This window comes from Lissotriton vulgaris, chromosome 7 (assembly GCF_964263255.1).
Source record: "Lissotriton vulgaris chromosome 7, aLisVul1.2, whole genome shotgun sequence".
Taxonomy (NCBI): domain Eukaryota; kingdom Metazoa; phylum Chordata; class Amphibia; order Caudata; family Salamandridae; genus Lissotriton; species Lissotriton vulgaris.
In genome coordinates, this window is record NC_141695.1 from 722,848,207 (window position 1) to 722,874,088 (window position 25,882).

Here is a 25,882-nt window from a genome sequence, read left to right on the forward strand (position 1 = left end):
AGAAATTTATGGTAATAAGTCCTTACAATGACCATCATCTAGATGCTATTTTCAGTGTGGCAGGCCTATCTGTCCTATGTAGAAAACCAGAGCACAGATTAAATTCTTATACTGAATCATGGAAATGGGACTAAATAAAAAAAATAATGAAACAGATATTTGCAATAGTTACTAAAGATGCAATTCAATGGCGGAGTCAGAGTTTTAATAAATATTACGGAAAAGTAATTTTTAGAAAGTTACCTTTTTCCTGTCTGAAGTTCTTAGAGGTTAATTTGCCTTGGCTCTCTAGCTTCTCCTAGCCAGTTGTTAGCTATGAATAGATGTGACATGCCTCCCAGGAGCAAACAGTAATCAGACCTAAACTGGCAGAAGTGACACTCTGAATATGCAAGGTTGGGGCTGTGGAAATTCTCTGACACTAAAGTGTCAAACTCTGCTTGAGTGTCAAAACCTGCTTGACAAGAATGTCCAATTCGTGTCTGACACGTGGGGCACTCTTGAAATGAGAGAGAAAAAGATGGCAAGACAATTTTTGTGGATCCACTGTCCGGTTGCTGAAGAGCTCTGCTTTTGTCATACCAGACCTAAGTGTCTGGATGTATATATAATCCTTGGGGCACACTTGAAAGGAGAGAGAACAGGATGCCAAGACAATTCTTGTATATCCACTGTCTGGCTGCTGAAGGACTCTGCTTTTGTCCTATCAGGCTTGCATCTCTCGGTTTGTTGTGGGTACAGTACCTGCATCAAACTGGATTTTAGTTTTATATTTCGGAGGACCTTAGCATTACCATAGTACACTCCACAGTCTTCATAGCCCAAGTTTAGGGTGGCTGAAGACTTTCAAAATCTTGAAAAGGCCCAGAGTGAATAGTGTTGCCCCAGGAACTTTTACCCCATTAGTTAGGGCATGCCCAGGAGTCCTTCCGAATCAGTAGCTAGTTCCAGGCATATATGTGGCACCTCCAAGCACCCACAGCTGAACACTTTCTGTACCTGGGGTAGATCAGAAAAAGACTGGACCTGGTATCTGTGACCTGGGAAGACCCCTGAAGAATTAGGCCAGCTCCCTCTTATACTAAAGACAAAGAAGTGGACTCAAAGGATCATAAGTGTGCACTTCTGTTCAAGCTACATCGATACAACACGCAACATTAGATGTTTTCCTGGAAGTATCCAGCCGACCAGTGGCAACTGGACCTGGACTGGGCCCTGCTTTTGGACTCTGCCTGATAACCTATACGTCTATAAGTGCCTCCCGTGAGGACATGGGAGTATTTGAAAGTGTACTCCAGTGGTACATTGGGGTTTAGAAGACTAAGTCAGACAGTAACATTTTTGATCAGGACAAACCATTATTCAACCTGCGCTCTATCGCGGTCAGCCTCAAATAACACCTAGATCGCAGTGTACCACGACAGTTGATTATCGTTGGTGCTTTGGGCTTTTTTACACTATTTCTACTTAAAACTTTAAACATCCATCTCTCTTGTTCCCCTTAATGGTTGTCATTTTAATGTCATTGGGTTTAATACATTTTACTCTATTTTTCTAATTCAGTTTGGAATTTTTATTGTTTTTGCAATTGTAATACTTTTTTGGTACTTCATAGATACTTTACACATTGCCTTAAGCCAAGCCTTTTGGCTCTGTGACATAGCTACCTGGGAGTTGAGATCGGATTAATATAGTGACTTTGAGGTTCACCCTGACAAGAGTTATGATTATTGAGGTAGGTAGTCACTCACTCTAAATAATAATCCAGTTTCACAGGGTAAAACTTTATCCTGCCTTGATTCTTTTCTAAACAACAGATCTCAGAGAATTCTGTGGGATAACTATATATCAAGATGTCATCTTGCCTCTTTAACACCTACATCTTATCTCTCATTAAACTAATTAGATGGTGATGTAAATTTTATGTTTACAGGGACTGTACCCAACGTGTTTCTCACCAACCTAGTACCGGCATTCATAAAGAAACGTTAATTGAACGCCATTGCAACATAAAAATTACATGGTAACCAATTGGCTAGAAATTACTTAGGGGAAACATACGAGCAGATTTATGAGGCCCTTGCGCCACGTTTATGCCGCTGTTGCGTCACGCAAGGTGGCGTAAACGTGGCGCATCCCTACGAACGATTTACAACGTGAAGCATCTAGGCAGATGCGTCACGTTGTAAAGCCCTGCGCCACTTGTGGGCGTTCCGGCGCAGGGTGGGCGTTCCGGGGCAGGTGCGCCTCGCAAAAGTGGCTGAGTGAAATCTATGAGATTTCACTCAGTCACTTTTAAGCCAATGCTGCGTCAAAAGCCTGCGCCTGCTTGAAGCAGGCGTAGGTCTTGACGCAGCATTGTAAAGATGGGGCACCCCCGAGCCTTGCTGGAGCTACGTCGCGCTTGTGACGCAACTCCAGCAATGCGCCACATTTCCGGCACAGATGCGTCACGCATCTGTGCCGTTTTTGCACCATGATGCGCCGCATTATAAATACGGCGCACCATGGCTGGCGGAGCTGTGGCGCACTGTGGCGCATGTTAACTGGCGCATCCCTGGGGATGCGCCAGTTAACATAAATCTGCCCCATAGTTCTCAGTGGTGAGTAGGACCCCTTCTGCCTGATCTCCAGCTTTACAGACCTCTTCTCTAGGGAGTTTCCACAACATAGGCTCCCCCTAAGAAGCCTAGATGTTAAGTTAAACTGTCATCTCAAATTGGACATGCAGTATTCTTCAATTGTTGCTTCCTGTTCTTTTTACCATTGGAATCTAAACCCAATTCTTCATCTTCTATCACAGAGAAGCAGGAGAACAGCTATTTAGGCTTCTATTGGATCTGGAAGGGACTACTGCAATTCGTTATATCTTAGCACATCCAACAGAACATCAGCATACTTCAGACAATTCAGAATCAAGCAGGTAGATCCCTAATTCTAGTTCCTCGTTTTACATCTACTAAACCTATTTTACAGAAACTCAATTGGCTTCCCATGCAGAATAGCATTGTTTTTAAATGCATCTACTTGGTTCATAAATCCTTTTATGGGTCCTCACCCAACTTTCATAAAGCTAACTTAGCTAAATACCTCCCATCTCGATCTCTTCACTCATCGTCAGCTAACCATCTTGGTGGCCCTCTGTTTACAAATCCACTTTGATGGAAAGTCTTTTTCGGTTCTTGCTCCTGAATTCTGGGATGACCTCCCAGAAGAGCTGCAGTCCATCTCCTCCTATCTTCACTTTTGGAAGAAACTTTTTCTACACTAACTTAATTATTCTGGTCTGATATCTCTGGTCTGAGATCAGGCCGTTTTCATTCTGTGACAAGAGACTTCAGGGTGAAAGTGTGCTAAATAAATGTATAACATAACATAACCTGCCTGCCTCTTTAACACCTATCCGCCTCTCTCTCCAGGCTCTTTTTATGTTGTTCTCTCTCCTGTTTCTCAGTAATGTCATCTCTCTTGACTGTCACTCTCTCATCTCGGCTGCATTTCTCTCTTGTTCACGTGCTTCTCGCTCTCTCTCCATCTCTCTCTCACACACACACACGCATGCACACCCAATAAACAAACACACGCACACACACACTAGTCAGACTTCCATGAACTATTATTCTCTCCAGCCCCTTTTGCTCCGTTGGTCTTATTACCCTTTTCTCACCTCTGCACTAGTCATTTTCTCTCCTCTCTCTCTGCTTTTTTCTCACCAGGCTGTCTCTTTATAACTTTTCCCACTAATTCGCCCTCTCTTTGTCCAGTCTCTTTTAATCAGCTATCTTTTACTCGCCTGACACTTTATGTCCTCTCTCAGGGCCTCCCTGTTATACCAGCTCCTCTGCCGTTTCTCTTTTGCTGGTTAATTTTCCATCCTATTCTGTTCTCTTCTTTCTACCCTTCACGTGCTCACTCAAAGCGAGTGAAACATCTGCACCTTTTACGAGGGCCTAAATACACTGCAGCATACACTGAATTTACAATACAAGGGAACAGCTAGGAAGGATCGGGAGGACAGATGACGGGTGACGTCTGAAAGGATGCCACCAGGTTAGTACAGTCGTTAATATTTTATGGGAATGCTCCCAAATCCAAATGTTTTAGAACAAAGTCAGAGATCACACAGATTACAAGAGAAACGGAGACGGAATATGATTTGCTGTTACAATTAGCGGTACTAGGGGTCTGGAAAACTCGAATATGATCAAAAACAATCAAATGTATAGAAATGTGTCGTTGGCCGGAATGGATGTAGTGTGTGTGGGTGTGCGTGCGTGCGTGCGTGTGTGTGTGTTCACGCGTGCGCAAGAAGGGGTGGGGGTGGTTAGAGGCAGACGGCTAACTGTAGAGAACTGGGAGGATGGGAGGATCACCAGGGTTGGAGAGAAAGAAAGGAGGAGAAGTGACGTTTTGCATCTTTAATTTGCAGACAGGCTTGAGTTGTAATGAAAGAAACCTTTAAAACCAAACAGTTATGCGAAGTGTTATACTAATAAAGTAAGCACTGTGTACATCAGTGAGAAAATCACCTTAGAGAATGACGTGTAAGTTTACAGAGTAAGTGCTGTGTACCTCAGCGAAAATCACCACTTAAAATGAAATATTTAAACTCACAGTGCTGTGCACGTTAGCATGAAAATACTTTATCTTCACTTAAATATTTTAAATTGTTGCAGAACAATTCTCAAAGAAAGCTGGACGTGTTAGTGACATGTGACACACAGAATGATTACTAAATTGCTGTGTGTGTCAGCGTAGAAAATATGCAGGCGACTTTTAAGAAAGCTGTGACATGCAAACTCGCAGTGCTCTGCACGTCAGCGTAAAATCAGTATACTTTCATTTAATTAACTAGCTGTACCTGACCACACGTTGCTCTGGCTCAGTCTGGTTAAATGGAAAAGAAAGAAAAGAGTAAGCACACGTTTCTAATAGGTTTAATTTCACAATGCTTGTGGGTATACAATATGTTTTTGTGACTATTGTCTGTATGCGTCCCTTGTAGTTGTTGACCAGCAAGCAAATCGATAGGGTCTGTTCGGCTTTCGATTAAAAACACGCGCGTATTGTACATAGGCGTATTCGAATCCAACGTTGTGTATATATAAACTTGTGCTAATGTTGCAAAGTGAACCAACTCCTCCCCCCTCCACCCACTTCCCGGTCTGTCATCCTGACACCACCTGTCCATCCTAATATATGTAGACTATTGTCTCTATCTGTCCCTTGCATTTGTTGCACAGCAACCAAATCAATAGGGTCTGTTCGGCCTTTCGATTAAAAACACGCGCGTATTGGACACACGCGTATCCGAATCCCACATTGTATATATATAAACATGCGCTAATGTTGCAAAGTGAACCAACTCCTCCCCTCTCCCTCCACCCACTTCCCTGTCTGCCATCCTTACACCAACTGTCCATCTTGGTATATGTAGACTATTGTCTCTATGCGTCCTTTCTTAATGTTGCAAAGTGAACCAACTCCTCCCCCTCCCTCCACCCATTTCCCGGTCTGCCATCCTGACACCAACTTTCCATCCTAATATATGTAGACTATTGTCTCTATGCGTACATTGTAGTTGTTGCGCAGCAACCAAATTGATAGGGTCTGTTCGACCTTTTGATTAAAAATACGCACGTGTCCAATACGTATTCGAGTTGGTATTCGTATTCGAGTGGGCCTAACGGCTAGGGCGCTCGACCTCGGACCTGGGGATCTGGGTTCGAGTCTCGATAACAACGCCAACCATCTTGTGATTCTGGGCAAATCACTTAATCTCCCCGTGCCTAACAAAAATGAATGTGTGTCCTCATGTAACGTAACGCATGTAAAGCACTCTGATACACAATTCGGGTCAAGTTCGCGCTATATAAAACTCTGAAAAAAAATGAAGAACGTTGTGTACATATAAACACGCGCCTAATCGAATCCAACGTTGTGTCAAAATTTCAAAGCAATCGATGAAGAACTTTCGGAGATTTAAGATTTTGAACAAACGAACATTGACATTTTTATGTGTCGTTCGAACTTTTGAATAATAACACGCGCATATTCGACATGCGCGTATTCAAATCCAACGTTGTGTATATTAAAACACGCGCGTATTCGAATCCAAAATTGTGTCAAAATTTCAAAGCAATCGGTGAAGATCTTTCGGAGATTTACGATTTTGAACAAACGAACATTTACATTTTTATTTATATAGATTTAGATTTGTTGTTGAACAATTCTTGAAGAAAGCTGTGTGTGTCAGAGATATACGACACGCTGGGTGATTACTAAATTGCTGTGTGTGTCAGCGTAAGAAAGTGGTAACATAAACACACAGCTTCCTGTGAGCATCAGCGCGATGAAAGATGACTTGAAGGCTTTAAAGAAAATGTTAAGCTGTGTGTGTCAGTGTGACAAAGTGGTAATGTAGACACACAGTTAGCTGTGCGCGTCAACGCGATGGTTGATGGCATTAAAGAGAGGCTACTCTTAACGTTGACACGCAGATATCAATGTCAACAGAAAAGTTAATTAAAGACGCGAGCACTAGGCAACCGGATTACTAGCACATACATTCTAGACTGTACAATTAACATTCTAATGCTAAAGGGAACTTTATTATGCAAGGGAATATGAGAAGATACCACTGAGTTTCAGCAGCATTAGCCACATCTGATCATCATCCCGTTTTATCCAATCTTTAACACCACAATTCATAATTCATGTATTGTCACAAGTACATTTTCCTGCGCAAGCAAGGCAACACTAGAGAGGTCGGGCCGAATGAATATGTCGGGTACGAATATGCCCAATTAAGCAGTGCATATGCCATGTGGCCCACAGTCAAGTAGAAGAAAGCGGCAATGAAGCATTAGATCTAGTTTTATATCTATTCTGGGCTCAGCCATAAAGTAGTTTTGGTCCAATGTCATATTAAGAACTATTAAACATTAATATGGAATTCTTTTGGTAATAATATGTGGAAAATTTACATTACCCAGTATTTTTGCTGTATCTACTTTCACAACGGCTGCGACTGAGCACTCTCGGTGTTGCATGATGATGGCTTGATGCCCTATAAGAAACAAAATGAAAAAAGGGATTATTATATAACAGTAAAAGATGGATGTCTGCGATAATGCAGCAAATCTATTCATGACTGAATGTAATCTTCCTTCACGTTTCTCCATTCCAGTCGCCAAAAGATTAGCTGTATTATCGCAGCCGGTGTCCTTAGATGGACAATTATGCAGATAAAATACAATACCTAAATCCAGACCCGATGGGAAACACAATATCCATGTCACCAGTGATGGATTAATAGTAATTGATGAGTTTTGCTTGACTAATTCCTCAATTTGTAAAAATAAACACACTTCAACCTTTGTGCAAGGAGGTTTAACGTCAACCATGACACTCTATTCACCCTCCTACAGAAATGTAGCAGGTCTGCGCTCTAAGGCAAACAGTCCTGAATGGTTGGGTCTTAGCAAAATGTTGACATCATTTGTTACCAGGAAACCTGGGCTACTGACCCTTAATACATAGGCAAGTTTATTTCATATTTTCTCCTCACAGGGCGTGTACGATCAGGTAGAGTCAAGGGTGGATTGCTTACACTAGTCTCCACTCTGTTCTGGGAGACTGTTGCGCAGTTATATTTGGGATCTCGGAATTTTCAGATATTATGGTGTGACTGCAGTTTTATGAAATTTCTTCAAATTAATTTTCAAAATAGCAAATTCGATCAGAACATCATTGATAATACAAAAGCCGTGACCATGTAAGTAGAGGGGTGTGTAAGTTTGCAGTGAGGATTGGTGCAACTTGTATGGATGGGAGACTTTAATGTTAGATATTGTGGTCCACCTAGTTTCAGTTCTTGTGGAATTGTGGGCATGAATGGGGAGGCTTTAACTCCTTGTTGCAATACACCATATGGAGAAATGCTCAATTTGCTTCTTGTAAAATATTGCTTGTACTTTGCCTCGGACTCACATTCCATGGCAGGGACAGCAGCAGCTATTTGATTTGCCGAGGCTCTTCTCCAACTACACTGTTTCAGAAATGCACATAGTGACCATAACATTTTATCATTTTCTTATCTTAGTAGGTTGGCCTGTCCTAAGCATCCAACCAGCGACCTAACAATGTGAGAGGAAAAAACATAAGGAGGTCCAAATGAGATGGATCGATTTGTCAAGGGAAATTTTCAAACTAATATAATTTTGAATAATAAGACAAAGTTCCTGCCGTGTCTGGATGAAGGTTTTAGTGCAGAAGCAACTATTACTTGTTATGCCACACTACATAGATCAATTAGGGAATTGCAACTGGCCCCTCAGTGGCCCCATAAAGCAAAACCTGCAAGATGGTTTGCTATGCATTGTTCAAAGCCCCATAGACATTTGATTACAGCACTCTTTTTTTCTTCTTTTTTTTAAAGCTTTATTCGAATTGTAAAAACAGTTCATAAAAGCATACAATAAAATACATCTATTTGAATGTCATCATGATTACAAACAAAGTCATAAAATACATAGTGAGTCATTAAAATATTTAGTATCTAAATTAAAATAGCGAAACCACCTATCAAACTACACAAAAATACATTAACATTTTGGGATGGGAGGCCAGTTAATCTAATACAATAGAGCGTTGTAATCTTAGTACTACTTTCAAAAAAGCCGTTACTGTGACAATTGTATGGTGATCGGCCAAACAACGCAATTTATTATAAGCCTCACGGGACTTTCGCACTCCCCAAGTACGCAGTAAGGGCCTTAAAATGTGTCTCCTTGGATGTGCGTAAAAGGTACAATAAAAGGTAAAATGAATGTTAGACAGGAAGGAAGACATGTCACATGGGCAGATTACTTTCTCCTTGGACCATTCCTTACATATTGGGAGCATAATTATCCTAAAAAATGTTTCCAACCTAAAATAAGTTAGTAGTCTACGGTCATAAAGAGGCTGAACTATTAAGAGATAGAGCTGGATAGTGTTATGGAGGATGACAGCATCATGATTTTTTACTGTTATTTTTAACCTCTCATTACAGCACTCAAACAACTCCGTAGGGAGGATGAATATGTACTCAACTGCAGGTCAGAATATAAAAGGATGGTCATGAAGAGAAAAAAAGTAATATGAGACTAGCCTTATGAATCCTTTCTGGCAGCAAGTACTAACAAAGACAGACAATTTTGTTGGCATGTAGTCAATCTCTCCGTTTTAAGGATTAGCTTGTCTCAGGGATTCATGTCATAATCTCACCTGATGACTGGATTTGCCATTTTTCTTGGGTTTATGATCGCCCATATTGAATGGTGAGTCAACATAGAGAGTAGGGCGGAACAGTTTGGCTGTCTTTGTATTGAATTACAATACATACTGGATGTCATTAACAAGTGTCCCAGAGGCAAGGCACAGGGACCTGATGGGGTCTCAATAGATGTATTCAGGGAGAATGTTGCTATATTGGCCTCTCTTTTGACCAATGTTGTGAAGGCTGCTGCCGTCATCGGCCCCTCACCTTGATGGTCAAATGCCATTATTGTTCTCATTTTTAAAAAGGGCAACAAGAGTGATCCAAAGTGCTAGCGACCAACATCATTGATCGAACCTACAACAAAGATAATGGTAAGGATCCTTTTAGAACATCTTGAAGTGTGGGCTCATAATACCAATCACATCTTGTATGACCTACAATGTGGGTTCAGACCTGGCTTTGGGACAATTGAGCAGTGTTTAAATCTACACCTTCTAGTTAGTAAACATGCAGTCACTAAAGGAGGGAGTGTTTCCTTGGCATTTATGTACCTGAGCTAAACCTTTTATTACTTGAATCGTCTAAACTTTGGGACATTATGCAAAATTTAGGGGCCGAGGCCAGCACTTTGAATTTCCTCAGGCAATAGAACAATGAGATAATGGCCAGTATCTGCTACAACTTGAACAGTGAGGTGTCCACCAGTGCTGTGTACTCATCCCTATTTTATTTATTTTACATATAAATGTGCTTGATACATTTTTAACGAAATCTCGTATTGATGTACCACATGTACACACACCCGCTGAGTGCCTTCTTTTCTTTATGTGGGCAACACGGTGCTCCTAGCCTGCACCCTGTTCGAGTTACTGAAACTCCTGGATTTTATTTATTTTTATGACAGATTTAAACCAAATAATAAATTAGTCGAAGATACACATTATGGTTTATGGACTGAAAAAGTATAAATCCCGGACATATTCCTTTTATATTTGCCAAGATCAGCTTTGTACCCACTTTTCCTTACCTGAGGGTTTTATTGTTTGAGCTGAAGCCCACTGTTATGCACTAGGGCAGCTGTCTTCGCAAGAAGTGTAGAGGCATTGTTCAACTTTACCTCAAAATTTGCGCAGTAAACCCATTGAAGAGCCCTTGGCAGTATACAAGTCGAAAGGCCTTTCAAATGCCACTTATGGTGCAGGGCCTTCTGGCACTCATGACTACACAGCCATTCAGAAGGTGGAGAATGTTTTTTTGAGACAACTGCTGGCAGATCCTGAGAGTACCTTTACTTATTTGTGTCACTCTAAATTGGGGTTAGATTATATTTCAGATTACATTAAACTCTGCCCCATTTTTTCCGGCTACCTATCTAAACAAAAAAGCTAATCTTTTTCAAAATTTACATTTATGAACAGCAGAAATATGTTGTACATAAATGTAAATTTTAAATGTTTACTGTGTGTATAATTTTTTATGTTTTTAGGCCAGATATTGGTTGTACATAAATGCTCATTTTAAATGTTTACTGCTCGTATAATTTGTAATGTTTTTTAGACCAGTACTTTCTTTAAAATGTCTTCAGGGCAGGCTAATGAGCTTTCTGGTGCCCGAGGGGCACCTTTTCTCTCTGACATGCTCCTGAGTTCTAGTTGACTAACACCCACCCACCCTATCATCAGGTATCAGGAGACATAGAGAGCTGATCCAGTGTGGTTGTGGCTGTGCAGAAACATTATTTCTCCTTCCTGTGCTGATTGCACAGGGTATATGAAGGGATACAGACTCTAGACGGCCTCTTTGGGACTCACAGGATACTACCACATGATTGTCCAGGGCTATAGGAACTGTGTTGCATCTTTCACAGAGATGATCTCATAGAAATAGTCAAAGAAATTGTTCTGGCCAGCAGAGTGTCAAGTCACCTGCCTTCAGTAAGGAGTCTGTGGTTCAGACAGAGTATAGAATAGGGGCAATGCTTTCCCACCTTAATAATGAAAGGCAGAATCAATCTGTAGCATTCATTAGCAGACGGCTACTAATCAGGGACCAGCACTTGAGTGACACGGAGGGGGGAACTTTGACTGTTGAGTGGCTGCTGATGAAAGTGACACCACAACAGTTTGAGACTCATTTTAGAGTTCAGACAACTCAGCTAGCTAATGCAAAGAGGGACAGGGGGCTGAGGATGAAGGTCTGGAGGAAGGAGAAAACTCTAGACTTGTGAGGTGATCCATCTAATTACAGGAAACTTACTTCTTGGTGGAACAAAACCCTGGATCCGACTGATCTTAATCTGATTGTCTATCCAAGCTCTTGCATCTGAGGTGAAAACCTCTAAGGGGTTGGGTATGAAGTGTGTTCTCCTTGCCTTCAGCTGGAGGGAGCTCTTGTGACAAAGAAAATCTTTTTTGTCCTTTCGCCCCATTTGTAGGTTTTGCCTGGCGAACAGCTGCGCAAGCAGCGTTTCGCGCAGGCGAAAACTTTTGTTTACCAGTATGTGGCTTATTCCTGCCTCTCTGTTCCATTGGCTAGCTCCATAAATGGAGGCTAGCCATTGGAAGAGAGAGGCGTCCGTCATTCTGCGAGGCGACTCGTGGGCGTTCCTGAAATTTTTTCTCATCCAGCCTCTTTTATCACGTCAGTGTGGCGGTGGGCGAGGTTTATTTTTTTGGTTGTCCATGTTTCTTTTGGTCATTCCGCGGCCGACCGCCGCCGGAGGAAGTCCAGGTCCAGGTGAGTGCTTTTGATTGTGGCCGTTCCCGCCGCCCCCCCTCCTGCTGTCCGTGTGCCCGTTTCCACACCCCTCTCCCGCTGTCCATGCTTTTCCCGCACCCCCTCCCACTGTCCGTGCCTTTCCCGCCCCCCTCCCGCTGTCCGTGCCTTTCCCGCCCTCCCTCCCGCTGTCCGTGCCTTTCCCGCCCCCCTCCCGCTGTCCGTGCCTTTCCCGCCCTCTCCCGCTGTCCGTGCCTTTCCTGCCCTCCCTCCCGCTGTCCGTGCCTTTCCTTGTTCCTTAAGTCAGGCGGGGAGTGGTTTCCGAAAAGAAGGCCTGGCCATGCCCTCTATAACACGGCCCCTGATTTATGCGAGCGAGACGTCCAAGGTACAGGGGCGAGTCCAGCACAATAAGTACTACGTCATATATAATGGAAACTGTGGCACTGACATTGCTCTAATAAGTCCACCAGTGAACTGGTCTTGCTGCCGCCCGCCCTCCACATGTTAGAACTGGACGTCCACAGCAGTGCACTGACCGAGCAGACAATGCTTTAAGGCGCTAGAACTTGACCTTCAACCGATGGAACTCATACATGGGTACAGAGGCCCAGAAGAGGTCAAAAGCCACATTGAAGAGGATTACAGAGCTAAGCCCATTACTCTATAACCTGCACCGTAACATGTTAAATTACAATCCTACGTCAGAATCGCAAATGATCCTGAAGCCCATAAGACACTTTTTCTAGCTTTGAATTATGTTTGCAGTAGTTGGTGAAAACATTATTAATTAGAAACGTGCACAAGGGCGTACTTTGGAGTGCTTTCATGAATTGCTACTCTCCCAAGAGAGGGGATGTGTCTAGTACTATTTAAATTTAATGTACCCCCATAATGGTAGCGAGAGATGAATGTCGGTGGAAGGGTGTGGCCCTAAAATAAACCTAATCTTAAAACAAAAGCAGCTGCCACCTTGGACTTGCCTATGTCTGTGTTCAAATGCAATGCCCTCTGTGACGTCCTCTTCTATGTTGAGGTCACTCGCCGATATTTTAGATGCTGAAATTACTGATATAAGTAAAGGCAGTTAAATATTGTGCGTATCTTGTCGCTCTGCGCCTAGAATACGATGCCGGTTAAGGGCGCTGTCTCACACTACATTGGTTATTGAGTTGAATACTGACTGCACAATGACATCTAGATACAAGAAAAATCCATATGCACCACACAATAATTGACACCAAAACATCTAACCTAATTCAGCAAACAATGCGGACTACAACAACCACCCTGATGTAAGGATTAAACGCGCAGACCAGGCTGACTGCCATGTGTTAGCAGTAACTGTTTTTTAACTAAGTAATCCGACATGGCTCGGACTCCATCCCAAAAAACAGACTTTCATTTTATATTCAGGACAAGGCTAAAGGTCCCCCACCCAACCCTGCTGATTGAATCCGAGATCTATTATCAGTTCTTAGGTATCACCTTCCTGACGCACACATTGTGAACTATCACTTTTCTGACCCACACAATGTGAACTTTCACTTTCCTGACCCACACAATGAGAAGTATCACTTCCTTGAACCACACAATTTAAGAACGTCACAAACACACACTCGCTTTGCCACTGCTGCATGCAGCCTCTGCACACACAAAGCCAATGTCACACATAAAAAATTTATATATTTGTGAATTAACCAGGGCTTGGTGACACCGTCCATGGTGCAACTGCACCACACGTATACTAATTAAATACAGAAAAAATGGCTATAGGTATGAACAGCTATTTATATAACAAAGAAAGGCAGTTCCTCTAACCACAGTGGATATCATACAACATACACATACAACCACCAAATATCATCACATGATCGCTTGCAGGATTGACAATCTTTTATTGAGATAATTTACCAGTGTTTCATCCTTTTGGATGAGAACACGTGGCTAGTGTTACACAATTCCTGCAGCAGTGACCTCTATGATTGACGCCCGGGAAGCACAAGTTATGTCTTTCAGATTTCAGCTTAGGCCACTGATCTCCATAATGTAATTGTCTGCTGAGGTCACTGTTCATTTTGAATAGGGGTGGGTGGTAAACTCTGCTCCTCTGGCAGAGTTTTGCCCACTTCGCTTGAAGTATGGAGTTTCAGGAATACTTCATCAACTGTCAAGTGGCAGAGTTTTTTCTTGCATGGCTTGCCAAGTAAGAAAATCTGCCTCCCTTTAAGATTTTTTAACACGGATGGTCACGGCAGGTCACTATCTCTCGCATTGAAAAAGCTGCCACTCGCACCGAGAAAGCTTCCACTCAAGTAGAAAATCTACTGTTGTGGCAGAAAAAAGCAGCGAGGGGGTGTAACGCAGCACAGAAGGTGCCCGGTTAATACTGCTTCCTGGAGCTATGGTAATTAGCAGGTGCGCGGTTTGCATCAGTTATTTGCATTTGAATTGTAATCAGGCTTCTTGATGGGCATTTGTAAGGCTTCAGTGAAGGCCTGTCTTCTAGAGCAGGGGTGAAGTTCAGGTCATGACTGCTGACTCCACTATCCTTCTGATGCGCGTTTCTCAGAGACCATTAACCAGTGCTTTAAGTGTGCCGGGTCTCGCCGGTGCTCAGACCCGGAAGTATTTATAAACAGACATCGACGCGAGTCCTAGTCTGGCCCTATGTTGATGTCCATAGCATAAACGGCAAAAACATTGATCGATTTCTGAACAAATGTAAATGTCATCATCTATTGGTTCCTGTGTATTTTCAGGTCCTGTGTATACACGTGGGTGCAACTCAGTTTCAAGTGTGCACGATACAGGAATAGTATACTACGCACACATACACAAAATACAGAACACAACATCCTGGAAATAGCTACTACTTTGTTCATCCCACGTATAGCTGTGCCATTAAAATTAGTAATTGCACCTCCTGCCAGTTACTGTTAGAAATGTCAGAAGCGTCGTATGAACCATATGTACAACTATTTCTTATTTTTACCTGTTGGTACAGCCTTACAAACCGGGGTCAGTGTGTCTGCCAGTTTTTGCAGTATTATCCTTCTACCTGTTTGATACTCGTTTGTAACATACACACACCACTTTTCTCTTGTAACACACTGTGTGCTACCTCTTACATTTTGTTTGCGTTAGATACTTGCACAAGTGCCACCATTGCCTACGTAACGTTTATTCTTGTGCTTGAGTGTCATAACTCTACTTGTACTTTGGGCGCTTTTGTAACCTGCACACATGTCACTTTTTCCTCCTGTAATGCACGGGCCCTGCGCTTAATGTCCGTCATCATTTTCCTACTGCCACTGCTCCTGCTCCCTTTGCCGTCACTCCCAGAGCAAGGTGAGACTTTTCATTAAAAATTGGTCAAAAGGCCGGGGGGGATCTCTGAAAGCTGCCTACAATATAGCACTGCAGTAGTCTAAACTTAAAATAAACGTGCACAACTGAATTCCATGTAGTGAATTTATGTATCTCATGCAGTGTAGCAAGTTCTCAGTGCTAAGCGTTTCAGCTGTCAATGTCTGAAATGTCATTATTTTTAGCTTCCTGTAATTTTGCCATTCAATATGAGGTTACAGGAGGGAGCACTAGCTTCTTGGAGTTTCTTGTTGCTCAAATGGCTGTAATTTCTGATATTTTTAAGTGTCCCTCGTCCTCATTGCATGATTTTTGTTCGTGATAAAGTGTCACTCATAGTCGCTGAAATGTCACTCATAAATTCGCTGAAATTATGAAAATGTCACACATGGCAATCTGAAACCTTGGCAGCTATGCGTCCCCCCCTCCCGCTGTCCGTGTCATTATTTTTAGCTTCCTGTAATTTTGCCATTTAATATGAGGTTACAGGAGGGAGCACTAGCTTCTTGGAGTTTCTTGTTGCTCAAATGGCTGATATTTTGAAGTTTCCCTCATCTTCATTGCATGATTTTTGTTTGTGAGTAATTGCTGTCTGCTGAGCTCGTCCGTAGGGTACAATAGGTCTCACATTTGCGAGAGATTAAGCTAATGGCAATGTAAAAGACAATGCCATTTATTTATCTGTTTTCAAAACCAACACATAAATACAGATTTTGTCATTTAAAATGCCCATAGCTCTAACTTTTCCAAAGGCGAAACCATTGCATTGTAAATGCTTGTTTCCTATTCCTGTCTTGTTTTTTTTTCTTTCTTTAGGGCTCTCTGGCTGTAACACTGCTAAACAGTGTCACCCCCGGTTTACTTTCCCCTGAAAACATGTATTGTGCATTGGTTTCAACCAAATGGCTTATTTATCTTTCCAGTAACACCATGGTAAACAGCAAAGAAAATGAAACAGTGACATGAGCAATAAATGTCACACATGTAAAATGTAAATGTAATGTAAATTGATACTTGTATAGCGCCCTACTCACCCGCAAGGGTCTCAAGGCGCTTGTACGAATACCGCTGTGGAACCCATCCTGGCTTTCCCTGTGAGGCGTCCACTCCTGGGCACCCCCAAGGTGGAGGCCAGGCATCCTTAGCGTTGTGGGGGCCGTTGTGGAGATTAAGCAAGCTATTGCCCAGAGTTGCAGAGTGGGACTCCATGATTGGAATAGGCACCGAGGTGAGAATTATCAGGTATATGGAATTTTTAGCCCAAGACCCCCCGATGCGGGGAATTGAACCCTGGTCCCGGGCTAGACCTCTGCATCAGGGTCTGCCGCTCATGTAAGACAGAAGTGTATGGCTTCAGGATGTACCATTGTGGTTTATGTGCATTTTTAATAGCACCCAATGCCAAGCATATATATATAAGTTTCATTCCTGAACGAAAGTTGCTAATTGTCTAATCCGTTGAAAGGGCTGAAATGGAAGTTTAAAACATAAACAGTGAGACTCTGGGACATAGCCACACTCAGACTGACACACTTGTCTTTCTTTTCGTGTTCTCTCTGCCATGCAAAAGGACTCGGAGGCATATTATCAAGGACCGGTGTTAAAATTATCACCGTTTTATCAGCAGGAAACTGCAGATAAAACAGCGAAAATTGGGCTTGATAATACGCCCTTGTTAATTCCCGTAGAAGCCCAGGTTCTGGTGTTAACCTGGGCTTCTATGGGAATTAACAAGGGTGTATTATCAAGCCCATTATCGACGTTTTATCAGCAGTTTCCAGCCGATAAAACGGCAATACTTTTAACACCGGTCCTTGATAATATGCCCCGTGGATGCATAATAAAATCTTTTGACCACAATAGAACTTTTGCCTAAAATAGAGCCATTACATTCCTGCCTTTAGAACAAGCTGGAAATGGAAACAGAAGAACTCTCTGTGAAGAACAAACGGCATCTGAGTGAAAGGCTTGCTGATTTAAGCACAAGTCTGCACAGTATTGCCCAGTGAAGAGACCATTCTTTATTGTCTGAGCCTCCGTTTTCATATTGAAACCTTCTTCGAAAAATCTTGGGCAAATACTTTTCTCTACAGCAAGCAGCTGAAATTTCCGTGGTGTGCCCAGTATGAGGCTGAGATCCACACCTGGGAGAGAATACTGCATTAAATAATTCTGTCTACTGATCCAAGACGTTTTGATCAACCATTTTAATTGTATTTCTGACAGCTAAACGATATTACAAATCCCTGTTTTCGATTTACATGTAAGGCCTGCATATAACTGAGGGTCATGTGGGGAGCCAACATTCGGGAATTGTCGTCTAATATTCAAATAATTATTTACAACCCCTTTCCCAGTTAATCAAATGGTCAATTCATTATATCATACCCCTACAACTCATCACATCCACCACAACAACACATTTACACCACAACAAGGCAAATTACAAGATTAGTTTCAGTACATTACATTTACAACATATGCAAGGGTGTTAGGGAGGGTAGAGCATGGTGGATGATGTTTTGGGATATTAAGGGGTAAGAGATCACTTGAGTTTTGGGGTGGTAAAGAGTTTAAGTGTTCTGAGATGGGAGTGTATAGGGTAGATAAAGGTTTTTCATGGTTCAGGAAGGAGTATTCTAAGGGATAATAAGGAGTTTTTAAGGTTCAGGTGTGGGTAGCGCATAGGAGTAGCAAGGGGTATTTAGGATTCAAGAATGGATAATGCTGAGGGGTAGTAATATTTTTCTGTTCAGGAAAGAGTAGTGTTGAGATGTAGTCAGAAAAGTTTGGGGATATGTAGTATTGAGGAACTTTGAATACATACACATATAAATAATAATAATAAAAATATTTATATACATAAATATAAATATAATATATATAAAACTATATTATACTAGCAGCCCGCCCCGACCTTGTCCAGGAGCAATCAGGCTTCCCCGACCCCCGCCCGCCCCGACATTGTCCAGCAGCCAGGACCCCGCCCGCCCGACATTGTCCAGCAGCCTGGGCCCCCGCCCGCCCCGTCCCCCTCCTGCCCCGCCCCCCGCCTGCCCTGACCCCCGCCTGCCCCGACATTGTCCGTGGGTCCCCCGGAGCCTTACCTCAGCCGTCGCTCCTCCCCCGCGGTCCTCAGTTCACCGCTCAGGCACTCGTTGCCGCTCGTCACCGCTCCTCCCGCCTGTCCGCCGGTCCTCACCGCCTGTCCGCCGCTCGTCACCGCACCTCCCCCGCGCCATGTCCGCCGCTCCTCCTCGCGCTCCTTGACGCGGCTCCTCCCTGCGCTCCTGACGTCAGCACGCAGGTCGCGGCCGGCGCTACTTCGAAGGGACTACTTTTTTTTTAAGGTACATTTTTTAAATAACGCATATTTTTATAGTTTATATAGCCTATCTCCATCTGCACACCCTGACGATTACAATGATGTATCGGGTGTGTGGATTGGCGCTGTGGTTCCCGAGTTTACCCGCCTCAAAGGTTCAAAGTTCTTTCTTTATAATAGTAGTATAGATATATATATATATATATATATTTGTAATATAGATGTATATATTATATTATATATATATATATGTGTTATATGGATGTATATATTATATATAGATATATGTTATTTTATATAAATATGTATATATCCAAAGTCCTGTGAATACATATATACATATATCTCAAACTACCCCATAATACTACATATCCCTAAACCGTAATATTTCAGCTTGGTGGGGAATGTCCATAAAGCAAACCGCACTCGGACAGCGAGGAGCTTCCCCAAAGCTTTATTAAAGGTACGAACAGTCGGTATCACCAGAAAATTTTAGCATCAGGCCACAGTCCGACGCGTTTTGAGTTGCCTCTTCTTCCAAGGAGATGCAGCCTACGAGCGCTTGGATGGCTCCGCCTCTTTTGTAGATGCTCCTATCTCCTGCCGTATTCGGCAACTCTGTATGAATGGCGTTGCATTATGGGAGACAGAGTCATTGATTGTAATCCACAAATGGAAGCGCTTGTAAATAATTGCCAATACAGGCTCTGTATGAGCTCCAGTGAATTTGACTGTTCTAATCCTCTCTCGTTGCCCCACAAGACAGAACCCTGGCATCAGCTGGCTCCGTGGCCCCAAGTGCAAGGGGTGGTGCAGATTCAGCGCCAGGATGGAAGGAACACTGGTAAAATAAAATATTTGCACGAAGAAGGTCTGCCCTCATCATTTCTGCGCGAAGCGGAAGAAGAGTGTCACGAGTTTGGTGATATTTACCGGTATTGGACTGTTACCGGTTTGCAGACCCCCTCGCAGGAAGGGGGTTTAGGGGGGGCAGCCGACCACAGGGAGGTCCCACCCCCAGACGGTTTGGGAGGGGCGGGTGGGGCTGACTAGCAGCCCTGCCGGCGGGTTTTTTGTATTTTGGGCTTCTTTCCTACTGAGGGGAGCCCAACATATAAATTAACGAGGCTCCTCCTCCCAGCCACAATTTTAGGCTTGGTGACCTTGTGGCCGGGAGTTGCTTCAGGAATTTTTTGAATTTAGTGGTTCATAGTTTTAGTCATTGTTGTCATGTCAGGTGAGGACTATCGTGTGCTAGAAGCGATTAGGCTTCTTAGCGAAGCAGGCAGGCTGGATCTTGTAATTGGCGACGTCGCTGGGCTGTCCCGGCCGCAGCGTCAGGCCTCGGCCGGTATGGCCGCAGTGGTGGCGGCCTGTTTGACCCCGAAGCGTTCCAGATTTGACGTGGTAAGTGAGCGGGGCCGTTCTCGTGTGAGGAAAACGGCCCCAGGTGTGAAGGTGCGGCGGTTGAAGGAGGGCATCCCGGGTTATGACGCAGGTGTTGCGCTAGTCCCTGCCCGGCCCTCTAATGAGTTGCCGGTAAGTTACATCGAGCCACTTGAGACTTGTCAAGTCTCGGCGGCACATAAGAGAGTAGTGTCAGCCCTGGCTCAGCGTGGGAGAAAGGGGGCGAAGCGCGGGGCTAAGAAGCGCTCGGCGTCGGCCTCCGCTGTTCGCGAGTTGCAAATTCCAGCGAGAGGGGCGGAGGAGGTTCTATACACTCAGGCGGCTTCGGCGGCTGATCGCTCTGTGTCGGTTATTTCTCAATTGAATGTTCAGGATGAGCTTCGATCGACCAGCCACGCCCTCGCCACCGTCCCCCGCATCCGAAGAGCCACAACAGGAGGAAGGTCCTTCTCCTACCTGGCTGCCAAGACTTGGAACTCCCTCCCGACCCACCTCCGCCTGACCCAAGACCACCTCGCCTTCAGGAAGCAGCTCAAGACCTGGCTGTTCGAGCAGTAGCGGACCCCCCCTCCCAAGCGCCTTGAGACCCTCCGGGTGAGTAGTGCGCTATATAAATGTTTTTGATTGATTGATTGATTTATTGTTTCTCCGGTAGGGATAATTTGGCAAGGGGCTTGCCTTCTGGGGAAGGGGAGGGTGCGGGCTTTCTTTCTCCTGCCGGTTTATCTCCCTTGAGGCAGGGGTCAGTGCTCTTTGAAGAAGGTTTTCAGCACCAGGCAAGGATTTCTGACACACAATATGTGTTGGAAGTGCCTTATAGTCCCCTGTTGTTTTTCCCAGCAGCTTCTCATAGGGAGGAAGTGGTGTCTGTTCATAGTGGCTCTGTTGGGGAGGGGGAGTGGGCACAGGATGGGGGGTGGGAGAGTGATGTTTTGCAGTCTCAGGTCCTAATTGTGGAATTTTACGTTCCCCTCTTCAGATTGTTCCTTCTACTGGGGCTGGGTCTCAGTTTGTCTCTAGGGTGGCTGCTGGTTTTCCTTCCCAGTTACGTGAGCAGACACACAGTGTGAGGAGTATGTCTTGGGAGGGGCTGGATGTTTTTCCCTCTTGGGCAGAAGGTATTCGTGAAGGGGGCTGGGGTATGGGTAGCAGGGAGCTAGATTCAAAAAGAAGTTTGGGTGTCACTTTGAATTTTCCAGGTTTGAAGGTAGGGAGTAGGGGGGAAACAGGGAGGTCATGAAGAGGTTTGTTTTGAGAGTGGGGATGGGAGTGGTCAAGTTTTAGGTCCAGCGTCGGTCATGGTGCAGGAAATGTTGGATTGGAGTAGTGGTAACGAGGAGGTTGCACCTTCTCCCCCTCTTCGCGGTGTTTCATTTCAGGCAAAGGTCCCAGTTTTTCAGCATGGTGAACAGGTGCAAGGGCAGCAGTCTAAGGCGTGTATGGTAGTAGGGTCTGGAGAGTTTGGAGTTTTTGGTAGTAAGGGACCCGGCACATCAGTCCAGCCTTTTTCTTTACAGGGTAGGGAGCGTCATGGAGCAGCGGACTCAGTAGGGCAAAGTGCGACCCAAGTGCGCCGAGGAGAAGGGAGGGTGGAGCCTAGCGCGGCACATTCCGTACCATCAGGGGATCCCGGCGCGGTCAGCAGATGCAGGTCTGGCACAACCTTGCTGGCCCCAACGTCTTCTCAGCATCAGCGGATGGATCTACCAGTGGATACTTTAATTAAGAGTGGTAGGCGCTTTGGGGAGTACCGGCGGGTACAGTCGGCTCCCCCGCCAAGAGTACAGGAAAGGGTTGGTAAGACCCATGCAGGCTTACAGAGTTATGAGAAAGCGAGTAAGAGTGTGTTGGTGCCATGCCCCCCTCGGATGGAGGAGTCTTTGGTATTGGACTATGATGATGATAGTCCTGAGGAAGGTGAATTGCGTGATGATGTGACTGGGGGGGGCAATTTCATGCTTCTCGTAGTCTTTTGCATGCACCAGTGGTGGTGCGACCAAAGATGGCAATGTCTGGACCAGGTAGAGAGCGCGGCCCTTCAGTGAGGGTTCCTCGGATGGTGGACAACGTGGAAAATATGGAATGGAGATCGGGTCCGGGGCAAGCCCCGTTTTTACGCCCAGGTGAGCCTTCTGAACCATGGGCCAAACCAAAAATGGTGTCTGTGGGGACGGGGGGAGGTGGTGTCAACGGGTAAAGACGGCAAATTACAAAAAGGTAGTTATGTTAAGGATCAGGGCGTGGGCACAAGTGATGGGGAAGGAAGTCTGGGTACTAAGGTGGAGAGTAGTATGAATACAGAGGCTGTGGAGATAGTTAAGGACACTCTTCATAGTAAGGAGATAAAGATAAAGAAGCTGCCTTATATGGGTGTTACCAAGCCTCTGGGTGCCCATTTAATGTTATCCACAAAAGAGAGGATTTGGAAAGGTAAGTATGTCGAAATATTGAAGTTGCTACACAGGGAAGTACGCTCTAAAGAAGGGTCAAAAGAAGAGGAGTATGAGTTGGCCAAGCGCCCTAAAGTTCCCTTGACAATTGAGAACTGGACGGCAGCGTTCTTGATATACGCTAGTGTATATTGTGAAAAGTTTTCTGAGCGCTGCGTTGCAATTTTCAAGTATATGGATGTCATAAGAAAAGCACAGATAACAGGTAGTGGTTTTACATGAGCACAGTATGATGAGGAGTTTCGTGCACGAATTGCATGGGATCCGGAGGCAAAGTGGGGTGAATTGGACACGGATCTATGGCAACATACGATGGGCGCCTCGGCCGGTGGTAAGACAATTTTTACTGCTAGTGGCTTACCATTAGTTTACCGGCCCTTTCAGGGAAAACCCACCCGGGGAGGGGTGGGTAGTGCAACCACACAGTCCGCCATGGGAGCATGTTGGGATTTTAACAAGGGCATGTGCACTAGAGAATATTGTAGATTGCGGCATGAATGCTCTCAGTGTGGTAGAAAACACCCAATGGTTAAGTGCTGGGGGCCTCGGCCTTCGAGTGGACAGCAGTGGTCACAGCAAAATACTAGTGCAACAGGTTCCTCACAGCAACCGCAGTCAAACAGGGGGGGAAAGAATAATGCAGGGGCTGGGCCCAAAGGCTCATACTCCGGTTAAGGTAGATCAGCTTGCGGAAGGGCTGAAGGGGTATGGGGATGCTAGGACTCGTCAGTTGTTACTAACAGGTTTTCAAGAAGGATTCCGTCTTGGTTATTCAGGGCCGCGGCTGCGGCGCTGGTCCAGAAATTTGAAATCGGCTGATGAACATAAAGCAGTGGTGCAAGGGAAATTGGACAAGGAAGTGCGGGAGGGGAGTATGGCAGGTCCTTTCGATGATTGGCCTTTGGTTGATCTGATTGTTTCACCCATGGGTGTGGTCCCTAAGAAGGAGGCAGGGCAATTCAGACTTATTCAACACTTGTCATGGCCGGAAGGGTCCTCGATTAATGATTTCATTGACGAGGAAGCTGCTTCAGTGTCTTATTCTTCAGTAGATGTGGCCATGTCTTTGGTAGTGAGTGCGGGTACTGCAGCAGAAATGGCAAAATGTGATATAAAATCTGCATTTCGATTGCTTCCAGTCCATTCTGAAGATTGGAATCTTCTGGGGATCCATTTCCATGGGAAGTGGTACGTGGACAAAGCATTGCCAATGGGTTGTTCAATGTCCTCTGCTCTCTTTGAAACTTTTAGCACTTTTCTGCAATGGTTTTTAACTCAACATTCTGGACATCAGTTAGTGACTCACTATTTAGACGATTTCTTTTTTGTAGGCTCTCCAGATTCTTCAGAATGTCAGTCTGCTCTGGTTACATTTCAAAAGCTTATGGACCTTTTAGGAGTTCCGTTGGCACCTGAAAAGACAATGGGTCCTTGCACGACCATGTTTTTCTTGGGTATTGAAATAGATTCACGTGCGATGCAGGCACGCTTACCGGTTGAGAAAAAAGACAAAATGCTGGAGCTTTTGGAAGCAATGTTGAAGAAAACAAAGGTTACTCTCAAAGAAGTGCAAATTTTGTTTGGCCATCTCAATTTTGCATGTAGAGTGGTCAGAGCTGGTAGACCTTTCTGCAGGTGCTTGGGTAGGGCTCTATCCGGGCATTATTTGCCTCATCATCATGTGCGATTATCAGCAGGGGTCAGAGAGGATCTGCGCATGTGGGTGTTTTTCCTGCACTCGTTCAATGGAGTTCCTTTGTACAGGGAGGAGGACTGGATGTAGGATGTGCAGATTTTCTCTAATGCAGCAGGCAGTGATGGTTTTGGTTTGTACTGGCAGGGCAAGTGGTGTGCAGAGCAGTGGCCAGTTGGATGGAGGAATGGGGGCAGGAGCATTACCTTTTTAGAATTTTTTCCAGTGGTGGTGGCTTTGACACTGTGGGGTCATGAGTTTGCTCACAAGAAAGTGCTGTTTCGCATTGACAATCTGGCTGTGGTAGAAATAATCAACAGGCAGTCAGCTAGGGATACCCAGATTCTGAAATTGTTGCGAGTCTTTGTGTTAGGTTGCCTTAGGCATGATATCAGCTTTAGGGCTCAACACATTCCTGGTGTGGACAATGACATTGCGGATGCTTTGTCTCGTTCACAGTGGGAGAGATTCCATGGGCTAGCTTCGGAGGCAGACAGGACAACGACCCGCATGCCGGAGCACCTTTGGAATGTAGGCGACACAGGGTCCTACAGTTGGTGGTAGGTTCCCTGTCAGCTTCTACTAGGGCGGCATATGAATTGGCTTGGAAAGAATTTTTGTCATCTGGGGCCTCATGACGAGATCCTGGCTGCAGTCGGTCAGAAGATGTAATTCAGTTTATCCTTGTTTTAATGGATAGAGGTCTCTCCAGGGTCACCATAGCAGGGAAGTTGGCTGGTATTTCGTTCATGGGCAAGTTGTTTTGGGGTTATTCCCCTTCTGCTGGGGAGGTTGGGAGGAGGATGTTGGAAGGCTGGTCCCGGGAGCGGGGAAAGGCCCATATGGAGTAGGAACCCTTTGTCTTGGCAGAATTTGGCCCGGGTTTTTGAGATGTTGCCATTTATTTGTAAGAATGAGTTTGAAGCTTGCCTTTTTGCAACACTCATGGTTTGGATGTTTTTTGGTGCTTTTAGAGTTTCAGAATTGTTAGGTTCAAAATTGCATGGGGGGTGGTATGGGGGGATGTTTATTTGTCAGAAAGGGGTGTGCATTTATGGCTATCTCATTCAAAAACTGACCAAAAAAGGAAGGGAAAAGGAATTTGGTTGGAGGCATCTTCTCCTTCTGCGACGTGTCCTTTGCAGTGGGCTCGGCGTTTGTGGCTTTTGTCGGGGGGGGGGGGTTCTTGAAGCTGGTGTGTTTCAGCATAATGATGGCTCCAGGGTTACAGACTATCAATTACGCATGGTGCTGCGGAAAGCGTTACGCTATATTGGTGTTGATGATAAGAATTATAGTACTCATTCCTTTAGGATTGGAGCTGCAACAGAAGCCAATAATAGGGGATGGTCACGCCAAGACATCATGCGCTTAGGGCGTTGGTCATCAAACTGTTTCCAGCGCTATGTACGAAATGAAGCAGGGGAAGTGCTTGCGTCCTACTCTGTGTCTTAAAATCTGATACTGCTTTTCTTTTTCAGGTTCTGTGGCTGGCCCCCGTTCAGCAGTTATGACCATATGGATTGTTGGGCACTCATTCGTGAAACGTGCCCATGTTCAAGCATGTAATAGCTATTTTGGTCCTCTGCTGGGTTTCAATGATCGATTGTTTAATGTTATTTGAAAAGGAAAAGGGGGTATGCGTTGGAAAGAGTTGA

General features: G+C 44.6%; 1 protein-coding gene across 1 annotated transcript in view; it reads right to left on the reverse strand.

Annotated features, from left to right (window-relative positions):
• Positions 1-25,882, reverse strand: part of LOC147702335 (cilia- and flagella-associated protein 337-like) — a 1,229,420-nt gene that overhangs the window by 321,178 nt on the left and 882,360 nt on the right. Inside the window, exon 15 of the mRNA XM_086930967.1 lies at positions 6,992-7,069. Within this exon, the coding sequence (XP_086787093.1) occupies positions 6,992-7,069 (78 nt within the window). The remainder of the gene's footprint in view (positions 1-6,991; positions 7,070-25,882) is intronic.